Source organism: Ursus arctos, unplaced genomic scaffold (assembly GCF_023065955.2).
Source record: "Ursus arctos isolate Adak ecotype North America unplaced genomic scaffold, UrsArc2.0 scaffold_23, whole genome shotgun sequence".
Classification (NCBI taxonomy): Eukaryota; Metazoa; Chordata; class Mammalia; order Carnivora; family Ursidae; genus Ursus; species Ursus arctos.
The window spans coordinates 20382298-20403684 of NW_026622908.1; the positions used below are offsets into that span (position 1 = coordinate 20382298).

Sequence of the window (21387 nt, forward strand, 5' to 3'; positions counted from 1 at the left end):
AGAAAAGACAAAGACGTTTTCAGGAGGGGGATATTTTCTAAAGCAAAAATATCATGTTCATGGTTTTGAATATATCAAATTTCATGTCAATCCAGGCAGGATTTGGGGCTGGAGATATATATTTGAAAGTCCTTTGCAGCACGTAGATCCATTCTGAAAGACACGAGATGGTATGAGATCAGAGTATTTTTTAAAGCATACAGACAAAAGAAAAGTAAAAGGGTAAGAAGTCATCTAGAAAAAGAAGAGGAAAACAAACTTCAGAATACTTTCACTTCAATCCTGAATTTATTATTTGTTACTGTAATATTTAATTTTATGTGGCAACTTGACTAGAACAAAAGGTGTCCAGATAAAACATTATTTCTGGGTGTGTCTGTGAGGGTGTTTCTGGATGACATCAGCATTTGAAGCAGTGGAAACAGTAAAGTAGAATGTGACACTTCTCTGCTTCTATAATTGGGTAACCCGACCCCTCATAATAAATCTCTTCCTGTATCTATATACTATTGGTTCTGTTTCACTGAAGAACCTTCACTAACATAGCTACCATTTGCCAAAAGGTAAAATTCACACATCTAGAGCAAATTTACAAAATTCTTTCAAGTCACTATTTTTCATACATTAACAACTCTGCATTTAATTCTTTCTGAATCATAATTCACAGCTACATTTTTTTTAAGATTTTTATTTATTTGACAGAGAGAGAGACAGCCAGCAAGAGAGGGAACACAAGCAGGAGGAGTGGGAGAGGAAGAAGCAGGTTCCCAGCGGAGCAGGGAGCCCAATGTGGGGCTCAATCCCAGGACCCTGGGATCACGACCTGAGCCGAAGGCAGACGCTTAATGACTGAGCCACCCAGGCGCTCCCACACCTACATTTTATCAACATCTCTAGAGCACTTCCCAACTTAAAAAGCTACCACACAGTGACATTCCTATGAAACATAAGTAGAATTTGAAAGTAATATAACTAGACTGACATGAAATCATTTTATGGAGGCTATTATACACATTTTTTTTCATTCTAAAATTACACAGAAGTAGATTACAGTATAAGATACAGACATCTTTCTAATATAGAAAAAAAACTATACTGACACTAATTACTTTATTAAGTACAGAAGACAATTTCAAAAATAAAGTACAAATGTCTTCCTATTATAGCTATCCATCACTTTATGAAAAATTTTATTAAAAGATGACTATAAAATACATTTCTTTATAGCAAACCTTATTTTCCCATTAATTTTCCATTAACTGGCTTTATGTTTTTGGGGAATAAAACTCCTCAAAACTATGTTTAAAAATATTTAATCTTGGGGTGCCTGGGTGGCGCAGTTGTTAAGCGTCTGCCTTCGGCTCAGGGCGTGATCCCGGAGTTCTGGGATCGAGCCCCACGTCAGGCTCTTCCCCTGGGAGTCTGCTTCTTCCTCTCCCACTCCCCCTGCTTGTGTTCCCTCTCTCGCTGGCTGTCTCTCTCTGTCAAATAAATAAATAAAATCTTAAAAAAAAAAAAAAAGAAAAATATTTAACCTTTTCCCCTTCCTAAACAATTCAGTCCTAAGTCCATGGGGCAGGATAGGGCAGGGTAGGTGTCCACAGGGAAGGGATGAAGAGGTCATGGTGGCAGCATTCCAGAACAGGGTATAAGGCCTGAATGAGGAAAAGAGGATCCCAGTGAGAAGGAGAGAAATCTACTGTGGAGAGTAAGAAGCTGAGTAAGGTACTACTTGCAGATGACGTGATACTATATACAGAAAACCTGAGGGACACCTGACTGGCTCAGTTGGAAGACCATGTGACTCTTGATCTCAGGGTCATAAGTTCGAGCCCCATGTTGGGTGTAAAGATTACTAAAGAAAAGAAAAAGAAAACCAAAAGACTCCACCAAAAACTACTAGAACTGACAAATTAATTCAGTAAAGTCTCAGGATACAAAATCAATGTGCAAAACTTGCTACATTTCTATACACCATAATGAAGCAGTAGAAAGAGAAACTAGAAAACAATTCCATTTACAATTGCACAAAAAATAAGATACCTAGGGAAAAAAACTAATCAAAAAGGTTGAAAGACCTATATTCTGAAAACTATGAAACACTGATGAATGAAATTGAAGATGACACAAAGAAATGGAAAGACACAAAGAAATTCTATGCTCCTGGACTGGAAGAACAAATATTGTTACAATGTCTGTGCTACCCAAAGCAATCTACACATTCAGTGCAATCCCTATCAAAATACCAACAGCATTTTTCACAGAACTTGAACCAACAATTCTAAAACTTGTATGGAACCACAAAAGACCCTGAATAGCCAAGCAATTTTGAAAAAGAAAAGCAAATTGCTGGAGGCATCACAATTCTGGACTTCAAGTTATATTACAAAGCTGTAGTAATGAAAACAGTATGGTACCAGTATAAAAACAGAAACACAGATCAATGGAACAGAATAGAAAACCCAGAAATAAACCCACGACTACATGGTCAATTAATCTTCAACAAAGCAGGAAAGAATATCCAACTGTTGACAGTCTCTTCAACAAATGGTGTTGGGAAAACAGGACCACTTTCTTACACCTTACACAAAAATAAATTCAAAATGGATTAAAGACCTAACTGTGAGACCTGAAAGCATAAAAATCCTAGAAGAGAACACAGGCAGTAATGTCTCTGACATCAGCTGTAGCAATATCTTTCTAGATATGTTCCCCAAGGCAAGGGAAATAAAAGCAAAAAGAAACTATTGGGATTACATCAAAATAAAGCTTCTGCACAGCAAAGGAAACAATCAACAAAACTAAAAGGCAGGGGCGCCTGGATGGCACAGCGGTTAAGCGTCTGTCTTCGGCTCAGGGCGTGATCCCAGCGTTCTGGGATCGAGCCCCACATCAGGCTCCTCTGCTGTGAGCCCGTTTCTTCCTCTCCCACTCCCCCTGCTTGTGTTCCCTCTCTCGCTGGCTGTCTCTATCTCTGTCAAATAAATAAATAAAATCTTAAAAAAAAAAAAAAACTAAAAGGCAGCTTATGGAATAGGAGAAGATATTTGCAAATGACATACCTAATAAAAGGTTAGTTTCCAAAATATATGAAGAACTTATAAAACTCAACACCCCCAAAACAAATAATCCAATTAAAACTGGGCAGAAGACATGAAAGACATTTCTCCAAAGAAGACATACAGATGGCCAACAGACACATGAAAAGATGCTCAACACCACTGATTATCAAGGAAATGCCAATCAAAACTATACTGAGATATCGCCTCACACCTGTTAAAATGGCTAAAATCAAAAACACAAGAAACAACAAGTGTTGGGGAGGATGTGGAAAAAAGAACACTCATGCACTGTTGGTGGGAATGCAAACTGGTGCAGCCACTGTGGAAAACAGAATGGAGGCTCCTCAAAAGTTAAAAAGAGAACTACCCTATGATCCAGTAATTGCACTATTGGGTATTTACCCCAAAAATACAAAAGCACTAGTTCAAAGGGATACATGCACCCCTATGTTTATAGCAGCATTATTTATAATAGTCAAACTATGGAAGCAGCCCAAGTGTCCATCGACTGATGAATGGATAAAGAAGATGTGATACACACACACACACACACACACACACACATAATGGAATATCATTCAGCTATAAAAAAAGAATGAAATCTTGCCATTTGCAATGACATAGTTGGAGCCAGAGTGTATAATGCTAAGCAGAATAAGTCAGAGAAAGACAAATACCATAACATCTTTATATGTGAAATTTAAGAAACAAAACAAGCAAGCAAAGTTTAAAGAGAAAGAGAGAGAGAGAGGCAAACCAAGAAACAGACTCTTAACTATAGAGAATAAACTGATGGTTACTAGAGGGGAGGTGGATGGGAAGATGGTGATGTGATTAATAGGTGACTGTGATTAAGGAGTGCATCTGTCATAAAGAGCACTGAGTGAGGCATGGAATTGCTGAATCACCATATTGTACACCTGAAACTAATAACACTGTATATTAACTATACTGGAATTAAAATTTAAAAAGAAGCGGAATAAGGTGAGGAGGCAACCCTGAAAAAGAGCAACCCAGTTCATGGTGTCAGAGTTCAAGCAGGGAAAAGAGGGCATCCATATTAGGAAAGAAGGCATGGCAAAATGGTAAACTGGTTTTATACAGGGTAGTTTATCAAAGAAGTACATATATTAAGGATAAAGAATGTCACATTTCTCACTGTAAGAGGAAAGAAATGTATAAACACAGAAAGGAAATAAACTAAAATTAACCTCAGGGTTTTATATTGAAACTGGGGGTAATGTGAATTCAGGGTTTTTGATATACATAGGTTGTTAGGGAAATAAACATTATAAATTATAAATAAACATAAATTATATTTGTATGTAAATACGTAGATCTCCGTTCACCAAGAAAGTCTAAGAGCAGTGATGTATCAATAGTAATGAGCACAACAGTGCCCAGATCTTTGCTTCTACATACCATTTTCCATGGAGAATGGAGAAATGATTCATTCCAGTGCAAGGTCATCACTACAAAATGATCCTGGCACATTTTGCTTTTATCTAAAAGCAGGAAAATGCTGAAAGAATGAAGACATACCCAAAGGACTCAGTAATCAGCTTTATGGACTCTCACTAGCCAAATCAAGGATAATTTGAGCAACAAAATAAATGATAGTCATAGATTTTAATCCATTGAAAAAAACAAACTGAGTCTATACTGATATAAACAAATAAATGAATATAGTAAAAGTCTGGTGAGAAACAGAATATTTACATAATTTCAATTTCAAAGTATCTCCTTACAAAATACTCTGATTACAAAGGGGAAAAGAGTACGTTGTCTTTTTTTTTTTTTTTTTTAAGATTTTATTTATTTGACAGAGAGACAGCCAGTGAGAGAGGGAACACAAGCAGGGGGAGGAGTGGGAAAGGAAGAAGAGGCTCCCAGTGCAGGAGTCTGATGCGGGGCTCAATTCTAGAACGCCAGTATCACGCCCTGAGCCAAAGGCAGACGCTTAACGACTGAGCCACCCAGGTGCCCCAAAAGTACATTTTCAATGGAGAAATTTGTCAGATACTACCTTAATCAAATGATCAAAGTGGACATCACCAATAGTGAAAATGAAATCATGAACCATCTGATAGGATTCAGTTAAAAGAACAAGACATTTCTTCTGTAATATTACGCCAAAGATATACAACTAATTCTAATCATGAGGAAACATCATTATAAACAGACATTGAGGGACATTCTACAAAAGAACTGGTATGTAATCTTTTAGAGCAAAGTCATAAAAATTACTCAAAGACTGAGGAACTAGTCTAGATAAAAGAGATTAAAGAGATAAGACAAATAAATGCACCATAAGATTCCAAACTGGATCTTTTTGCTATAAAACACCTTATTAAGATAACTAGTAAAACCTTACTGGAGCATGAGAATCAGATTATAATTATGTATCAATGTTAACTTACTGATTTTGATGGTGTTGTTATGCTTTTGTAGGAGAACATCCTTGATTGTAGGAAAGATAAACTATAGTTTTGGAGGTAGTAGGGTATCAGAGTAGCATACTACTCTTAAATCATTCAGGAAAAAATAAGTTCTTTATATTGTATTTCCAACATCTCTGTAAGTTTATGATTCTCCAAACTACAAAAGTATCCAAACGTCTAAAAATTCCTCAAGGATAAATTTACACACTACAGGAATATAATTCCCTTTGTCACTGTGGTTAAGGCCTAATAAAATTATGTTTCAATGGTACAAGCAATACATTATGTATTAAATATGCCCTCGGTTCTGCAAGAGTAATTACGATCTTAATTTATAAATTCAGTAAGTTTAAAATTTAGTGAAATAACATTACGTCATAGAACTATAGAGCTGAAAATCTGACAGGTCATTCATTACTCCCAATCCAAGTTTTACCATTTTCTATCTATGCTCTCTTATTCATGCCTCTACTGGGTGACTGAATGAAGACCTCTCCCCAAATTCCTTACTCCTGACATCCAGAGTAATGTACTTATGTTACTGGTTAATAAAGTAAGTGATCTTGTTTGGGAAATTCTTTTTTTTATTGTTTGGGAAATTCTAATGTTTTCAATTTCTTTTCCCTTTTACCTGAAGGGAAATTGAGGCTCAGGAAGACAAAGTGCCTTACCAGAGGATCATGTAATAAGTCATTAATAGGAAAAAACAATTTACTTAAAACCTATAGATAGAAAAATCAACAAAATCAGGAAAATACTCTGCAAAAATAAATTCAATACAGAAATAGAAATAATTTTTAAAAGAACCTTCCCCAAAATGTAGAGCTGAAGAATGCAATGAATGAAATTTAAAAAATGCTAGAGAGAGCTTTAAGGCCACTCTTTATTGAATAGAAGAACCAGTGAACTCGAAGACAGATCATTTGAAATTATTCAATCAGAGAAGGAAAACAAGTGAAGGAGGGTGAAGAAAGCCTAAAAAATTTATAAAACAGCATCGAAGGAATCAATATAAGCATTGGGGTGTACCAGAAGGAGAAAAGACAAAGGGGCAGAAGAAAGCTAATTCAAAGAAATAATGGCTGAAAACTTTCCACATCTTGGGAGGGAAATGGACATCCAGACTCATGAGATTCAGAGGACTACAAACAGAATGAACCAAAAGAAGAATATGCCAAGACACATTATAATCAAGTTGTCAAGTCAAGGAGAAAAGAGACTTCTGAGAGTAGCAAGAGAAATGCAGTTTGTCAAATGTAAGGGAACTCCAATAAGATTATCTGAAGACTTCTCAGCAGACCTTGCAGGCCAGAAGAGAGTAGGATGATATATTCTAAGTATGAAAAGAAAAATCTGCCAACCAAGACTACTATACCTAGCAAAACTATCATTTAAAAGATGAAGGAGAGAGAAAAATCTTTCCCAAACAAACAAAACTAAGGGAATCTGTTACCATTTGACTTGCTTTATAAAAAATAATGAAGGAAGTTCTTCAAATTGAAACAAAAACATGCCAAACAACAATGCAAGAGCACATGAAAGTATAATTCTCATTCGTAAAGTATAGAGACAAACATAGAGAAATTCAAGACTGAATGAGTAGTACATAAATTACTTTTAACCCTTATATAAAAGTTTAGAAATAAAAATGTATTAATGAATACACAATATAAAAAGATGCAAACACTGGTTATGAGAACACAAAGTTGAGGAGGCAAAGTGTAGTACTTTTGTATGCAGTTAAAGTTACTATCAACTTAAAATAGTTATAAGTACAAGATATTTTATGCAAGACTTCAGATAACCGTAAAGATAAAAACCTATAATGCATACACAAAAGATAAAGAAAAAAATCAGAGAAAATCACTACAAAAACATCAAATAAAAAAGGCAGACAAGAGATGCACAAAACTACCACAAAACAGACAGAAAACAATTTACAAAATGACAACAGTAATTCCACACCTATCAATAATTACTATAAATGTATATGTATTAAACTTTCCAACCAAAAGGCACAGAGTGACAGGATAAAAAAAACAAAATCAAGTGATACACAGCTGTTCCCACTTATCTGTGGTTTCACTTTGGATGGTTTCAATTACCCATGGTCAACTGCAATTTGGAAGCAGATGAGTTCTCTCCTGATGTGCCATCAAAAGGTTAATAGGAGCCTAACACTATATCACTCACCTCACTTCATCTCATCACATAGGCATTTTATCATCTCATAGCATCAAAAGAAGAGAAGAAGGGTGAGGTTTTTTTTTTTTTTAATGTATTTATTTGAGAGAAAGAGAGCAGGGGGAGAGGGAGAGAATCTTCAAGCTGACTCTCTGCTGAGTGTGGAGCTTGACGTGGGGCTCAATCTCACAACCCTGAGATCATGACCTGAGCCGAAATCAAAAGTCGGATGCTTAACCGACTGAGCCACCCAGGTGCCCTGAAGGGTGAGTTTAGTATAATAAGATATTTTAAGAGAGAGAGAAAAAAAAGAAAAAGAGAGAGATCACATTCACATAACATTTATTATAATATATTGTTTATAATTGTTTTATTTTATTATTAGTTATTGTTAATCTCTTACTGTGCTTAATTTACTTTATCATAGGTATTTATGTATAGGAAATAAGCAGTATATTTAGAGTTCAGTACTACCCATGGTTTCAGGCATCCAAGGGGGTCTTGAAACATACTCCCCATTGATAAAGGAGGACTACTGTACTATCTACAAGAGACTCACTTTAGATTTAAGGACACAAATAGGCTGAAAGTACAGAGATGAAGTAACCAAAAATAGGCTGAAAGTACAGAGATAGTAACCAAAAATAAAGCACAGGTGACTATATTTATATCAGACAAAATATCCTTCAGGTCAAAAGGAGACAAAAAAGTGGAGACAAAAAAGTCATTATATAATGCAAAGAAGTCAGTTCAACAGGAAGCTATAACAGCTGTTTATGCACCCAACATCAGAACACCTAAATATATAAAGCAAATATCAACAGATCTGAAGGGAAAAATTGACAGAAATACAGTAATAGTAGGAGACTTTAATACCTCACTTAAATAATGTACAAAACATCCAGACGAAAATCTATCAAGCATTTAATCTTTAAACTTCACTATGGATGAGGTCCTCAAATAGACCTAACAGATGTACACAGAACTTTTCACCCTACAGCAGAAGAATACATTTCTTCTCAAGTACACATGAAACATTCTCCAGGACAGATCATGTTAGGTCACAAAACAAGTCTTTGCAAATTTAAGATCAAAATCATTCCAAATATCTTTTCCACCTACAATGGAAACAAGAAAAACAGTAAGAAAACAGGAAAATTCACAAGTATATAGAAATTAAACAACACTCTTGAATAATCACTGTGTCCATAAAGGGGGAATTTAAAAAGTATCTTGAGACACATAAAAACAATAATACAACATAACAAAACTTATGGGATGCAGCAAAAGCAGTACTAATGGGTAATTTGATAATGATAAATGCCTACACTAAAAAAGAGAAATATTTCAAATAAACAATCTAATCTTACATCTCAAAGAACTAGGAAAAAAGGTAACAAACGAATCCCAAAATCAGCAAAAGGAAATAATAAAGATTAGAACAGAAATAAATAATAAAAAGAAAAACAATAGAAAAAAAATCAACAAAACTAAGAGTTATTTTTTTGGAAGGACAAATGAAATCTACTAACCCTTAGCTAGACTAACCAAAAGAAGATTCAAATCAATAAAGTCAGAAATGGAAGGAGACATTACAGTGATGCCTCAGAAATAAAAAGAAACAACTATATGCCAACCTGGAAGAATGGATAAATTCTTAGAAGCGCACAACCTGTTAAAATTGAAGAAAGATGACATGGAAAGTCTGAACATACCCATCACAAATAAGGAAATTGAATCAGTAATTAAAAACCTCCCAAGGAAGAAAATCCCCAAACCAGATAGCTTCATGGATAAATTCTCCTAAATATTTAAGGAATTAATATCCCAAACCTTAAATTCTTCCAAAATACAGAAGAGGAAGAAACACTTCCAAACTCATTTTATGAGGCCAGTATCACTCTGATCCCAAAGTCCGAAAAAGACAATACAAGAAAAGAAATCTACAGGCCAATATCCATGATGAACATAGATGCAAAAGTCTTCAACGAAATTCTAGCAAACCAAATTCAACAGCATGTTAAAGGTTCATACATTGTGACCAAATGGGATTTATCCCTGGGCTGCAAGATGGTCTGGCATATGCATATCAATCAATGTCATACATCACATTAACAGAATTTAAAAATCCATATGTTCATCTCATAGATGTAGAAAGGGTATCTGACAAAATTTAAAATCTATTCATGATAAAAACTCTCAACAAAAGAGGTACACAAGGTAACTTACCTCAACACAATAAAAGCCTTATATAAAAAGCCCACGATAAACATCACCACCAATTCAGTAGAAGGCATGGATACTCATTCTTACCACCTTCTTCAACACAGTGCTGAAAGTCCTAGCCAGAGCAATTAGAGAAGAAAAAGAAATAAAAGGCTTCCAAATCAGAAAGAAGTAAAATTTTCTGTTTGGAGATGACTTGATCAGATACGTAGAAAACCCTAAAGACTCAACAAAAACACTGTCAGAACTAATAAATGAATATATTAAAGTTGCAGATACAAAACCAACACACAAAAATCAGCCATATTTCTATACACAAACAACAAACTATCCAAAAAGGAAATTAAGAAAACAATCCCATTCACAACAACTAAAAAAAATATGTAGGAATAAATTTAACCAAAGAGGTAAATTATTTGTACACTGAATATTATAAAATATTGATGAAGGAAATTTTAAAAGACAGATAAGTGGAAAGATATCCTGTGTTCATGGATAGAAGGATATTGTGAAGATGTATATATTATCCAAAGTGATCTACCAATTCAATGCAATCTATCAAAATCACAATATGAAACTCTACAGAAATAGAAAAAAATCCCAAAATTCATACAGAACCATGAAAACCCCTAAAACCAGAACAGCTAAAGTAAACTTGAGCAACATGAACAAAGTTACAGGCATCATGCTTCCTGATTTCAAAATATATTTCAGAGTTACTGTGATCAAAACAGTATGCTATTGGTATAAAAACAGAGATATTGGTTAATGGATCAGACTAGAGAGACCAGAAATCCAGGCAACTACAGCTAACTGATCTTTAACAAGGGTAACAAGAATATACAATGGGGTAAAGATAATCTTCAATAAATGGTGTTAGAAAAACTGGACATCCACATACAGAAGACAAATCAGACCCTTATCTCACACCATATACAAAATCTCATACTATATAGAAAAATCAACTCAAAATAGAGTAAAGACTTAAACATAAGACCTGAAACCATAAAATTACCAGAAGAGAAAACAGAGGGGAAAAGCTCCTTGACATTAGCACAAGCAGTGATATTTTTTAATATGACAACAAAAGCACAGGCAATAAAAGCAAAAATTGTCTACTGGAACTACATAAAACTAAAAAGCTTCTGCAAACAAAGGAAATAATCAATGGAGTGAAAAGACAACCTAAAATGGGAGAAACACTTGTAAACCATGTATCTGATTGGGGTTAATATCCAAAATGTATCAGAAGCTCATACACTCCACAGCAACAAAACAAAACCAATATAAAAAATGGGCTGAGGACCAGGATAGACTTTTCTAGAAAGACATACAAATGGCCAACAGGTATATAAGAAGGTGCTCAAGATCACTAATCATCAGGGAAATGCAAATCAAACCCAAAGAGGTTATCACTTTACACCTATTAGAATGTCTATGACTAAAAAGACAAGAGATAACAAGATTGGTGAGGATATGAAGAAAAGGAAACCTTCTTACTACCTTAATCAACTAAAGAAAGAAAGTTTATTATATGCTTAACCATGAAGGAAATCCACACTATGATGTGAATTACCTGATTAAGGTAGTGACCATCAGGATACTTCCATTATAAAAATATATTTTGGTCTTTGTAATTAATGTTATCTATAGGGTGATAACTTCAAAATCCTGTATCTTCTCCCCTAACAATCTTTATTTTACTTTGTATCTCATTTTATTGCTTGTCTTCCCCCCACCTTGAATGGAAGCTCCATAAAAGTAAATTATTTTTGTCCTTTTTATTCATTGCTATATCTCCAGTGCTTGGCACATTGTAGACCTTCAGTAAATACGCTTAACGAAACATCATTAGCTATATACGTCTGTATTCTATAGGAGACTGTGTACAGCCTAGAGGCAAATGTGATGCTTTTGGCATCTCTGTATTTGCAGAAAATAAGCACAGTACATAACAAATAATCATGACTAGCTTAATGCTATTTTATTTTCACTTTTAAGGACCACAGGTAATCAGTTATAATATATAGGTCTGACTTGGTTTGTTCGTTAATAAAGTGTTAAAAATAACAATTATATTACAGTAAGAAATAATGAAGCTATTTTAATATTTCCTTTTAAAATAAAAGATGAGGAAAAATCCTACTAATTTGAAATTCAAGGCTTTCAGGAAAAAATTACAAAGTTACATGATATATGAATTTTTGTCAGCTTTGTTTTGCTAACTTACATGTTTAGTGGACATTTTACTAATATAATGCTAATATGCCAAATTATTTTTTAAGCAATACTAAGTTACTTTACCTGTAATGCTTTTAATGTTTCCTTCAATCCTTCTATTTCTTTTTCTTTTATTTCTGCAGCAAGTTGGTATTTTCCCTTTAAGTAAAAAAACTGTATTTCAGTACTTTCCAATGTAAGTGATATTATTAATGGGCAAGATACAAAAGCTCAAGAACCAAAACCTCTTCTTTACAAAACTAACACTCCACAGCTTTAAACTTGGATCTGCAACACAACTTACATTCCCAATGACTTCAAAAAAGATCATGAACATACAATAAGGCCTCTATAAGATTACAAATATCATGAAATGAAAATTATAACAAAACATTTTATCAGTATAATATTATAACAAATATTTATGGTGGCTTCAGTGCATGATAATCATTTTATCAGTAGGGCATTCCTGAGAATTTATGGATACTATGAAATTATTTAATTAACACAGCTAGAATAAATGTATTCTAATTAATAAGTTACAAGTATATTTCTCTTATAAAGATATGGGAGAATTTTTTTAAAGGGCTTTGTAAATAGTATACCCACTGACATAATAAAAACATGTATTAACTATTAAATAATTAGAGAAAATATTTAATGCTAGGTGAATTTCTAGTTCAGAGTTGTGTCTTCTTTTCCAATTGGTCTGCATCCAGACGCAAATCATTTTAATGTTTAAACAGGTAATTACACTGAAAAAGCACTAAAAATATACTTAATAGAAACACTGCAGTAGAATAGAAAAAAACATTAATTTGGGGGCTGAAGAGATCTGGGTTCTAGTCCCAACTTCACCACTTCAGAATGAGAGCTTCAGCTCAGCAAGTCATTTAGTCTTGCTAGGCTTTAGTATTCCAACTGTAAAATGACAGAGGCAACATGATTTCCTTGGCTCTTTTCAATTTCTAAGACTTTAAGCAATTAACAGTCTCCATTAATCTACTGCTAATACTCCTTTTCATTGTGGTAAACAACTGATAATTAAATGCATTTAACTATGCTTTAAATTATTAAAAAAATTAATAAATACCTTTTCTTCTTCCAAGGCACACATCTTCATTTGCAACTGATAAATAATTTTAAAAATGAAAATACAGGTAAGTAAACTGTTAGCAGTGATTTACACTGGTCGGTAAGACTATAAAAGTATTTTACATGTCTATCCTGTTTGAACCTAATACAATGTGAACGTGCTACCTCTACACTGAGAAAATAATAAAAGATATACAAGAGGGTAAAAAGCCAGTCACCAAAAGAAATGAAAAATTTAATCACAGGATTAGGAATACCAATCATCCTTGAAAATTTAGTTTTTCCTTCCACGAGTTTTTTTCTTGTACGTGTCAGTACTTTGCCATCTACTCTTAAATAATAACATATAAAGTTTCCTGAAGGCACACTTTTATGAAATCAGTATCATCTGTATTAGCATTGACAGTATTTTCTGAAATTTTTTTTAAAAATGCATGTAGGTGTCTCATAAATAGTGGTATTTTAAAGCAGAGTAAGTAGGGTCAACATGCCAAAGAAAACAAAATATTATAAACAACACAAGAATAGGTAAAACTGTCAAGAAATAAAATTTTTCTTTGGAACTTCTCCTTCTCATTTTCCACATCCCTCATTCACATTCAAGAATCAGGAAGAGGAGAGGAGTAGTTGAAGGGAGGGGAGGAAAAAAGGAAACAAACAACAACGGGGTGGGGGGAGAGCCCAAGAGCACTTTCTCCATTACCCTTCAGATACCCAGATATTCTTATTTTGCCCAAAGTCCCTTGTGATAAAAGAGACACAGACTTGCCCTCTCCTAGAGAATACTATCTGGCATATTTGGCTTCTGCTTCCTTAGTCTTCAATTAAAGCCCCCATACCTTTGGTGAGGCTAATCTCAGACTAATAGGAAGAAAGTTTATCCTCTGCTTAAACAAATCTGCACTACAGTGTGGACTACAAACAACCTCAACCAACTAGTGATTTACCTTACATAGGTGTATTTCCCTTTCTAAACATACACACTTGTGTGGAGAAAAAGGCAAAAAGAGAGGGAAGGAAAAAGGAAGAAAAAATGGTGATGCTGGAATGACCATAAGGAAAAAATTTCTTGAGAATATTTTTCAGGAGCACATTTCTTACACTTACATTTTCTAAAGAGGGACTGAAGAAAAATTTGAGGTAGTAAAGAAGAGCTGTATTACTCAAAATAACTGAAGAAGTTGTTATTCATTATATATAATGTTTTTCTCTGCTCTTAGCTGCTGATAGTATTTATGAAGGCCTCAGTGCATGATAAATGCATCTCGTCATCCTTCACATCTCCCCCCTTGCATCTCAGCTTTTCATCAGTATTCTATTTCTTGCTTGGGTAAAGGAGGAAAGCAGAAAAGGTGAGATCCTAGGATATTCTAATCAAAGGGAGAAAGGGGAGAAGGGAGAGAAAGAACAAGAGCACACACATCACTAATCTTATTTATTTAGAACAGATGAAAATACATCTCCAAGAAAACAGTTTTCCCAATTTCTCTCCTTAACTAACTCATTCTACTAAGTGTCAGTTGTGATTCAAAATAACTTTATCTCCTGCTTCCATTAATACTCTGTTTGTCTTCAGTGAGTATGCCGTAATAATTCATATGGGGCAGAGGGGGTGAAATATTTGAAACTGTAGTGTTTGTCTATACTTATAAAATTACCTGCTTTTTGAAAGCTGCCATTGCTTCTTTGTGTTGCTTTGCTAATGTTTCCTTTTGATTCTGAAGAGTTTCCTATTTTACAAAATTATGAAAAGTTAAAACATAAATTTGAATAACTTTCAGTTTTAACTTTTAATTAGGTTCATAATTTAAATAAAAGTTAAACATTCATTGCATATATTATTGTATGCTCTTGAAATGCAACTTTAAACAATTCTATGATTTTTTTACCTGATCAGCATACAATAATTATTCTTTCAGTTACTTCTTTATGATAAAACACATTTCTTTAAAATTTTAAACTCTAAACATGGCTCAGGGTACCTGGATGGCTCAGTCGGTTGAGCATCCAACTCTTGATATTGGGCTCAGGTCATGATCTCAGGGTTATGGGACTGAGCCCCACGTGGGGCTCCGAGACTCCATGCTGAGTCTGCTTGAGATTCTCTCTCTGCCTCTCCCCCAACCCTGCTCGCACGCGCACGCTCTAATAAATAAATCTTTAAAACACACACACAAACACACACACCCACACACACAAAACTCTAAACATGGCTGACTCCAACACTTTCTTCAAGAAAATATTTCATCGAAAGTTATTAAAATTAATAGTCTTTTTTTTTTAAGATTTTATTTATTTATTTGACAGAGACAGCCAGCAAGAGAGGGAACACAAGCAGGGGGAGTGGGAGAGGAAGAAGCAGGCTCCCAGCAGAAGAGCCTGATGTGGGGCTCGATCCCAGAACGCTGGGATCACGCCCTGAGCCGAAGGCAGATGCTTAACGACTGCGCCACCCAGGCACCCCTAAAATTAATAGTCTTCATATACAAGACACCTACAGTCTTTTAGAGTTCCCAAAGAAACCCATTTTATTTTCTAAGCGCAAACGTTCACATGAGGACACAATTCTTCAAATTCACTGAAGCAATTTTTTTTTTAAATAAAATCAAAACCACCACAGGGCATTTTTTAAAATCCATATATATGATTCTATTTCTTTTTTTTTCTTCTCTCCCTCCTTTTTTGATAGAAGTTGTGTGTTCTGTTCTTCAGATTCAAGATGACTTCAAACTTTTTTTTCTATGTTTAGTGAATAATTCTCACAATTGAAAAAAATTAGATCTAAAAGTGGGAACTGCTTCAAATGTTTCTGTTATTTGACTCCGTGTTTCTAGATATATGTTGATTTACCAACTTAAAAATTTTATCGGACTTCTATTATGATAGTTGGGAGTTTGTCTTTCTTGTACAACCATTACCTAACATCTGCTCCCTCTATTCTTCCAACAGAGTTACATAAAAACTGACTTAAATCAATCTTCAGTATTTATACTATCATGAGTATGCAATTTTTATTCAATGCTCAGCCATATAATATACCGTAATTACATTTCTATTTAACAGAGCTTTTTATTTTTTCTGAAGTTAGCAATTACTTTAAAATATTTTCATTCTTGGGGCACCTGGATGGCTCAGTCTGAAGAGCATGTGATTCTTGTACTCTGGGGTGTGAGGTTGAGCCCTGTGCTGGACATAGAGAATACTAAAAAATATATAATAAAATAAACTTTAAAAATATTTTAAATCTTACAGCTAATTTTTAAAAATTGTACTATCAGTTCCCAGATCTGTACCAATGGTTCATATTCTCAAATGAAAAAAAAAAAAAAAAGAATGGAAAAAGCATAGTGAGAAAATCCCAAGAATGACAAGAAATGACAAAATGCACAGGAAACCAGACAGGTTTAGAAAAGCTATAGAGTTGGAAAAAATCTTTCAGAGGTTATTGTCCAGTTTTCTGTGAAAATAAATTAGACTCTATTCCACTCCTGCAAGCAAGGAAAGAATTTATTGAAGACCTCGGGGATAGGTTCTCTGAAGAGTGCATTCTCAAGTAAATGTGACCTCTAGCTTTCTACTTACTTTTTGTGACCAGCCTTAAACCTGGAAATAGGAGATTTAACATGCAACAAAAACTGGAATGGGAAATAACCCATTACTAGATCTCAAATCCAGATGTTCAAAAAGCCTTTGAACAAAAGCAGAATAAACTGGAGGCCTTACAGATAAAACAACTTAATGCTCCCACTCCAGTCATCAAGCACTGAAGGAGTGAGCCTTTTGGTAAAGACACTTGTAGATATTTATTATAAACAGAAAGGACACTGGGGAAAAACTTTCCTGAACTAGCTAAGAAAATGAAGAGGAAAAAAATCAAGTGGGCAAATCAATGATACTGCTCTGAGGGCAAATCATGCACCCAACTTCCCATTTTATCCTCAAACTGGCAAAGAGAAATTTCTCTAAATATTGAAAGAAATTTTGCAAATATTTTACTCATACCATAAATCCTGCCACCATCACATAACCTCTTCCTCAGAGTCAATGAGCTAGTCAGATAGTGAATATCTCTAATAATCCAGAGATACTCCCCACTGTTTCAGCCTCCAATTGTTATCTCGGATCCTCAAGTGAGACATATTATTTTCTCCTTTGTGACACCACACCCATTAGCATAAGAGAAAGGAATCTACTATGTAAACAGAACTGCAAAATTAAATTCTTCTCCGATTTTTTTTTTAAGATCCCTGAGGATTTTTCTATTGTAATCAGATCACAGCTAATTTCGATACTAACTTTGTGGTACTTCTCTGTATGATCAAACCAAATTAAGATTTCTTTGAAGTGGCACTCTTTGTGGGCAAAATGTCTTTCTGATACTAGCAGAAAACCTCTATCTAATTTTACATAATATCTCTAAAACCAGAAGAACTAAAGCCAATAATAGTCTAAAAGCCTAAAAGAGAATGGTTCAATCACATTTTATACCGATCTTTGAATACTGCTGTTTCCCAGTCAAGAAACCCAATGGGTGAAGATAAAGATCTGTTCAAGAAAAATAAATAACTGTGGCCCCAATTCTTTGTAGTACTGAGCCCAAATACTATTTTATCTTCAGTGCTCTCTGACTCTACATTTTACCACTGTAAATATAGGTCTGCTTTCTATAGTGTTCCTTTAGATCAAGATGGTGTGACCTGTTTGTTTTGTCCTGGGAAAGTCAACAATTTACCTGGAGAGCTATGCCTCAAGGGTTTACTGAGGAAACTTAAGGAACTTAAATTTCTCTGTAACTCCACTCTTATACAGTATATGGGCACGTTTTTATTGTTCTAAAGATGACAGCTTTAACACTCACTCCACATAACTACTTACTGTTTTAGATCAAAAAGGACATGAAAATTCTGAAGAAAGTTTACAATTTTGTCAGAATAAAAAAAAAATGCCACCTTTATCACTCACTAATTTATCTTAAAATTTGGATCTATTTCTAGACTCTATTATGTTCTGAGGAATACCTATCCATGTATGCTACACCAAGCTACTTTAATTACTGTAGTTTATAATAATATATTTAAGAACCTAGTGTAATTATTTGGCCCTGTTCTTTTTCAAAAATTTCGCAGACACTCTTGTACATTTATTTCTACATAAACCTTAGAACAGCTTAAGTACAGCAAACACACTCTTAGTACTGGATTGTATTAAACATACTGATTAACTTAAGGATTTGGATAACTTTATACTGTTGACTCTCTCTATCCAAAAATAAGATATGACTTTACATTTTGAAATCTGTTTGGAGTTTCAGTTTGTGCTTGGTGTTTATCTGTTTTTCCTTTCTGCAGAGAGATTTGAGACCTGTGCCTCATAAAATCCAACTCTAGTTTTACTTCCACATTCTACACAACCTTGTGGGCCTGTCTGGTCTCAAAATTCCCATCGTTTCTAGGTTGAGCTATCCTCTGTCGCTTGAATTCTGATTCTGATATGTTACCTCCAACTTCCTGTTTCAATATTGCCAAACAGTGAAAAGAAGGGGGCCACCATAATTAAGATTCAATTTTTAGCTATTAAGATTACTTTAGTGGAAAGGCATGAGAAGTACTATCAAAAATGCTTCCATATAAATAAGGCTAGAGAGAGAATCAGATCTGATGATACTGGTGATTGTTTTTGTTTTTCTCTTTATTTTAAGCAGTCTCCACACGCCACACGGTGCTTGAACCATGACCCTGGGAAAAGGGTCACAGGCTCTACCGACAAAGCCAACCAGGTGTCCCTCTGATACTGTTTTTTTTTTTTTTTAATATTTGATTACAGTATGTAATAACAGTCTGGGAAAATAAAGAGGTTTCACTTCTTAAAAATATTTTGACTTCTTTGTAATACATAATGTGTGTCTCAGACACTAAATAGATCATAGTAGTTTTCAGCATTATTATCAGAAAGCCTGGGAAAAAATTTCATTCTCAGTGTTCTGGTGGCCCAACTATTATTAAAAACAATTGTAGTCACAACTCTCTTGAGACTTTGTTTAAAATGATGCACACCCCCTGCTTGTGTTCCCTCTCTCGCTGGCTGTCTCTATCTCTGTCGAATAAATAAATAAAAATCTTTTAAAAAGGGGGGAGGGGCGCCTGGGTGGCACAGCGGTTAAGCGTCTGCCTTCGGCTCAGGGCGTGATCCCGGCGTTATGGGATCGAGCCCCACATCAGGCTCTTCTGCTAGGAGCCTGCTTCTTCCTCTCCCACTCCCCCTGCTTGTGTTCCCTCTCTCGCTGACTGTCTCTATCTCTGTCGAATAAATAAATAAAAATCTTTAAATAAAAAAATAAATAAATAAAATAAAATGATGCACAATCCCCAAATATGTTTAGGAAATTTAAAAATTCAAACTGCAATTAAGGATTACAATACTTCTTTAAAAGGTAAAAAGATGCTAAAGATGCTAAAAAGACTAATATGAAATAAAAATTAAAAATACTTAGTTTGAGGATACCTGGGTGGCTCAGTTCATTAAGCGTTCAACTCTCGATTTTGGCTTAGGTCATGATCTCAGGATGGTGAGATTGAGCCCCACATCAGCTCTATGCTCAGAGGAGTTGGCTTGAGTTTCTCACCCCTCTGCCCCTCCCCAACCACTCACGTGCACTCCCATGTGCACTCTCTCTGGAGTAAATAAATCTTAAAAACAAAACAAAACCTCACCTTTTGCCATTTGAGTTCCTGTGTCTCTGCAATAATTTTACTAATCTGCTCTTCATATTGAGTTTCTGCTTCCTAAATCAAAAAGAAAAATGCAAGGGAAATTAGGACTCTAAAATTTTACATTTCAGCTCTTTCCAGAGCGATAAAAAGAGCATCCTCTCTTGCTTACAACAAGAAAAGAATCTGGACAAATTGTAAATTAAATAGACAAACCCATCAGAGAACTGAGGTCCCAGATCATTCAACTAATCCAAACTCTGGTTAACTCTCTACTGCAGGGAGAAGAGAACCACAGCATTTGCTTACCTGGGACATAAATCACTGAGTCCTGATAAGAAAATTCAGCTGAAAGTTCTTAATAAATTGCTAAAGGCAGAATGTGGACCAGTGTAAGAATGTGAATTCCCAGGGACCCCAGAAATAAGGAGTTTTTATATTTTTTACAAGGTCTTTCTTCCAGGAAGCCCACAAAGGGCTTACAGGGAAGGATGGGAAGAATCCAACAATCTTAGAGGCTCTCCTCTGTAGGACTGGCTGGAGAAGAGAAGAGCAGTCACAACGCATCTTCCCTATTTCCCCTACAGACCAAGAATCTTAATCTATAAGGGAAAGGGAAAAAAAAACTATACTTAAGAACACTAGTGGAAATCCCTGTACAGCTGGGAAAGGGGACCAAGAGCCACCACTGAAAAGTCTACCTAGACAGACCAGTCTTCCTCATCTCCCCTAAGGAGCAAGAGCTTAATCTACAGGGGGAGAGGCAATAAAAACTACAGTGTGAGAGCTGTGGAAAGCCACTGCAGCTGGAAGCAGGCCAGGAAAATAAAATAACAGCTCTATCACGGGGGGAGGAGCAGAAAAACAGCAGGAATTAAGGAATACAGTAGGCCCAGCATTAAAAACAAAAGAAGGATCAGAACTCTTATGAAGACCTCACCCTGAGACACGGTTTCACCTAAGAACTGAAGCTTAATAAAGTCAGAGAATGCCCGTATTCCCCCTACCTGCAGCCACGACCTGACAAACAAGCCTCAAATAAAAAGAACAGGGATCAGCTGGGAGGCTGCAAAGACAGACTCTCTCTGGGAGGCAGCACAAAGGGAAGACCCAAAGTCAAGGAACAAAGCCAAAAGCCAAGCAGGAAGCAGTTATTTAGAAAAGTCCTCTGATTTTGTTTAAAATCATGGAATACTCCTGAATTAGTCTACACCATAAATACAAGGTATCACTAGAGAAATCTGAACCTTCTGTTGAAAAATTCAACAGGTAGACTTAAAAAGTGCCTGTATACAGAGCTGAAGCTATGCCCCAACACACAGAGAGAGCCCTTCTGCAAAGCCTGGGAGGTTTTGTTTTGTTTTGTTTTTTTCTTTTGGCTCCAGGTATTTAAGGAAATCTCTGCCAAACAAAGCACTAGCTGATCGTTAAATTAAGAGCACAATGACTTCA

General features: G+C 35.1%; 1 protein-coding gene across 1 annotated transcript in view; it reads right to left on the bottom strand.

The window, feature by feature from the left end:
• Positions 1–21387, bottom strand: part of CCDC73 (coiled-coil domain containing 73) — a 116227-nt gene that overhangs the window by 70022 nt on the left and 24818 nt on the right. Inside the window, exons 3-6 of the mRNA XM_026511883.4 lie at positions 19939–20010; positions 14887–14958; positions 13227–13262; positions 12218–12292 (exon numbers count right to left, since the gene is read on the bottom strand). Coding sequence (XP_026367668.3) covers positions 12218–12292; positions 13227–13262; positions 14887–14958; positions 19939–20010 — 255 coding nt within the window. The remainder of the gene's footprint in view (positions 1–12217; positions 12293–13226; positions 13263–14886; positions 14959–19938; positions 20011–21387) is intronic.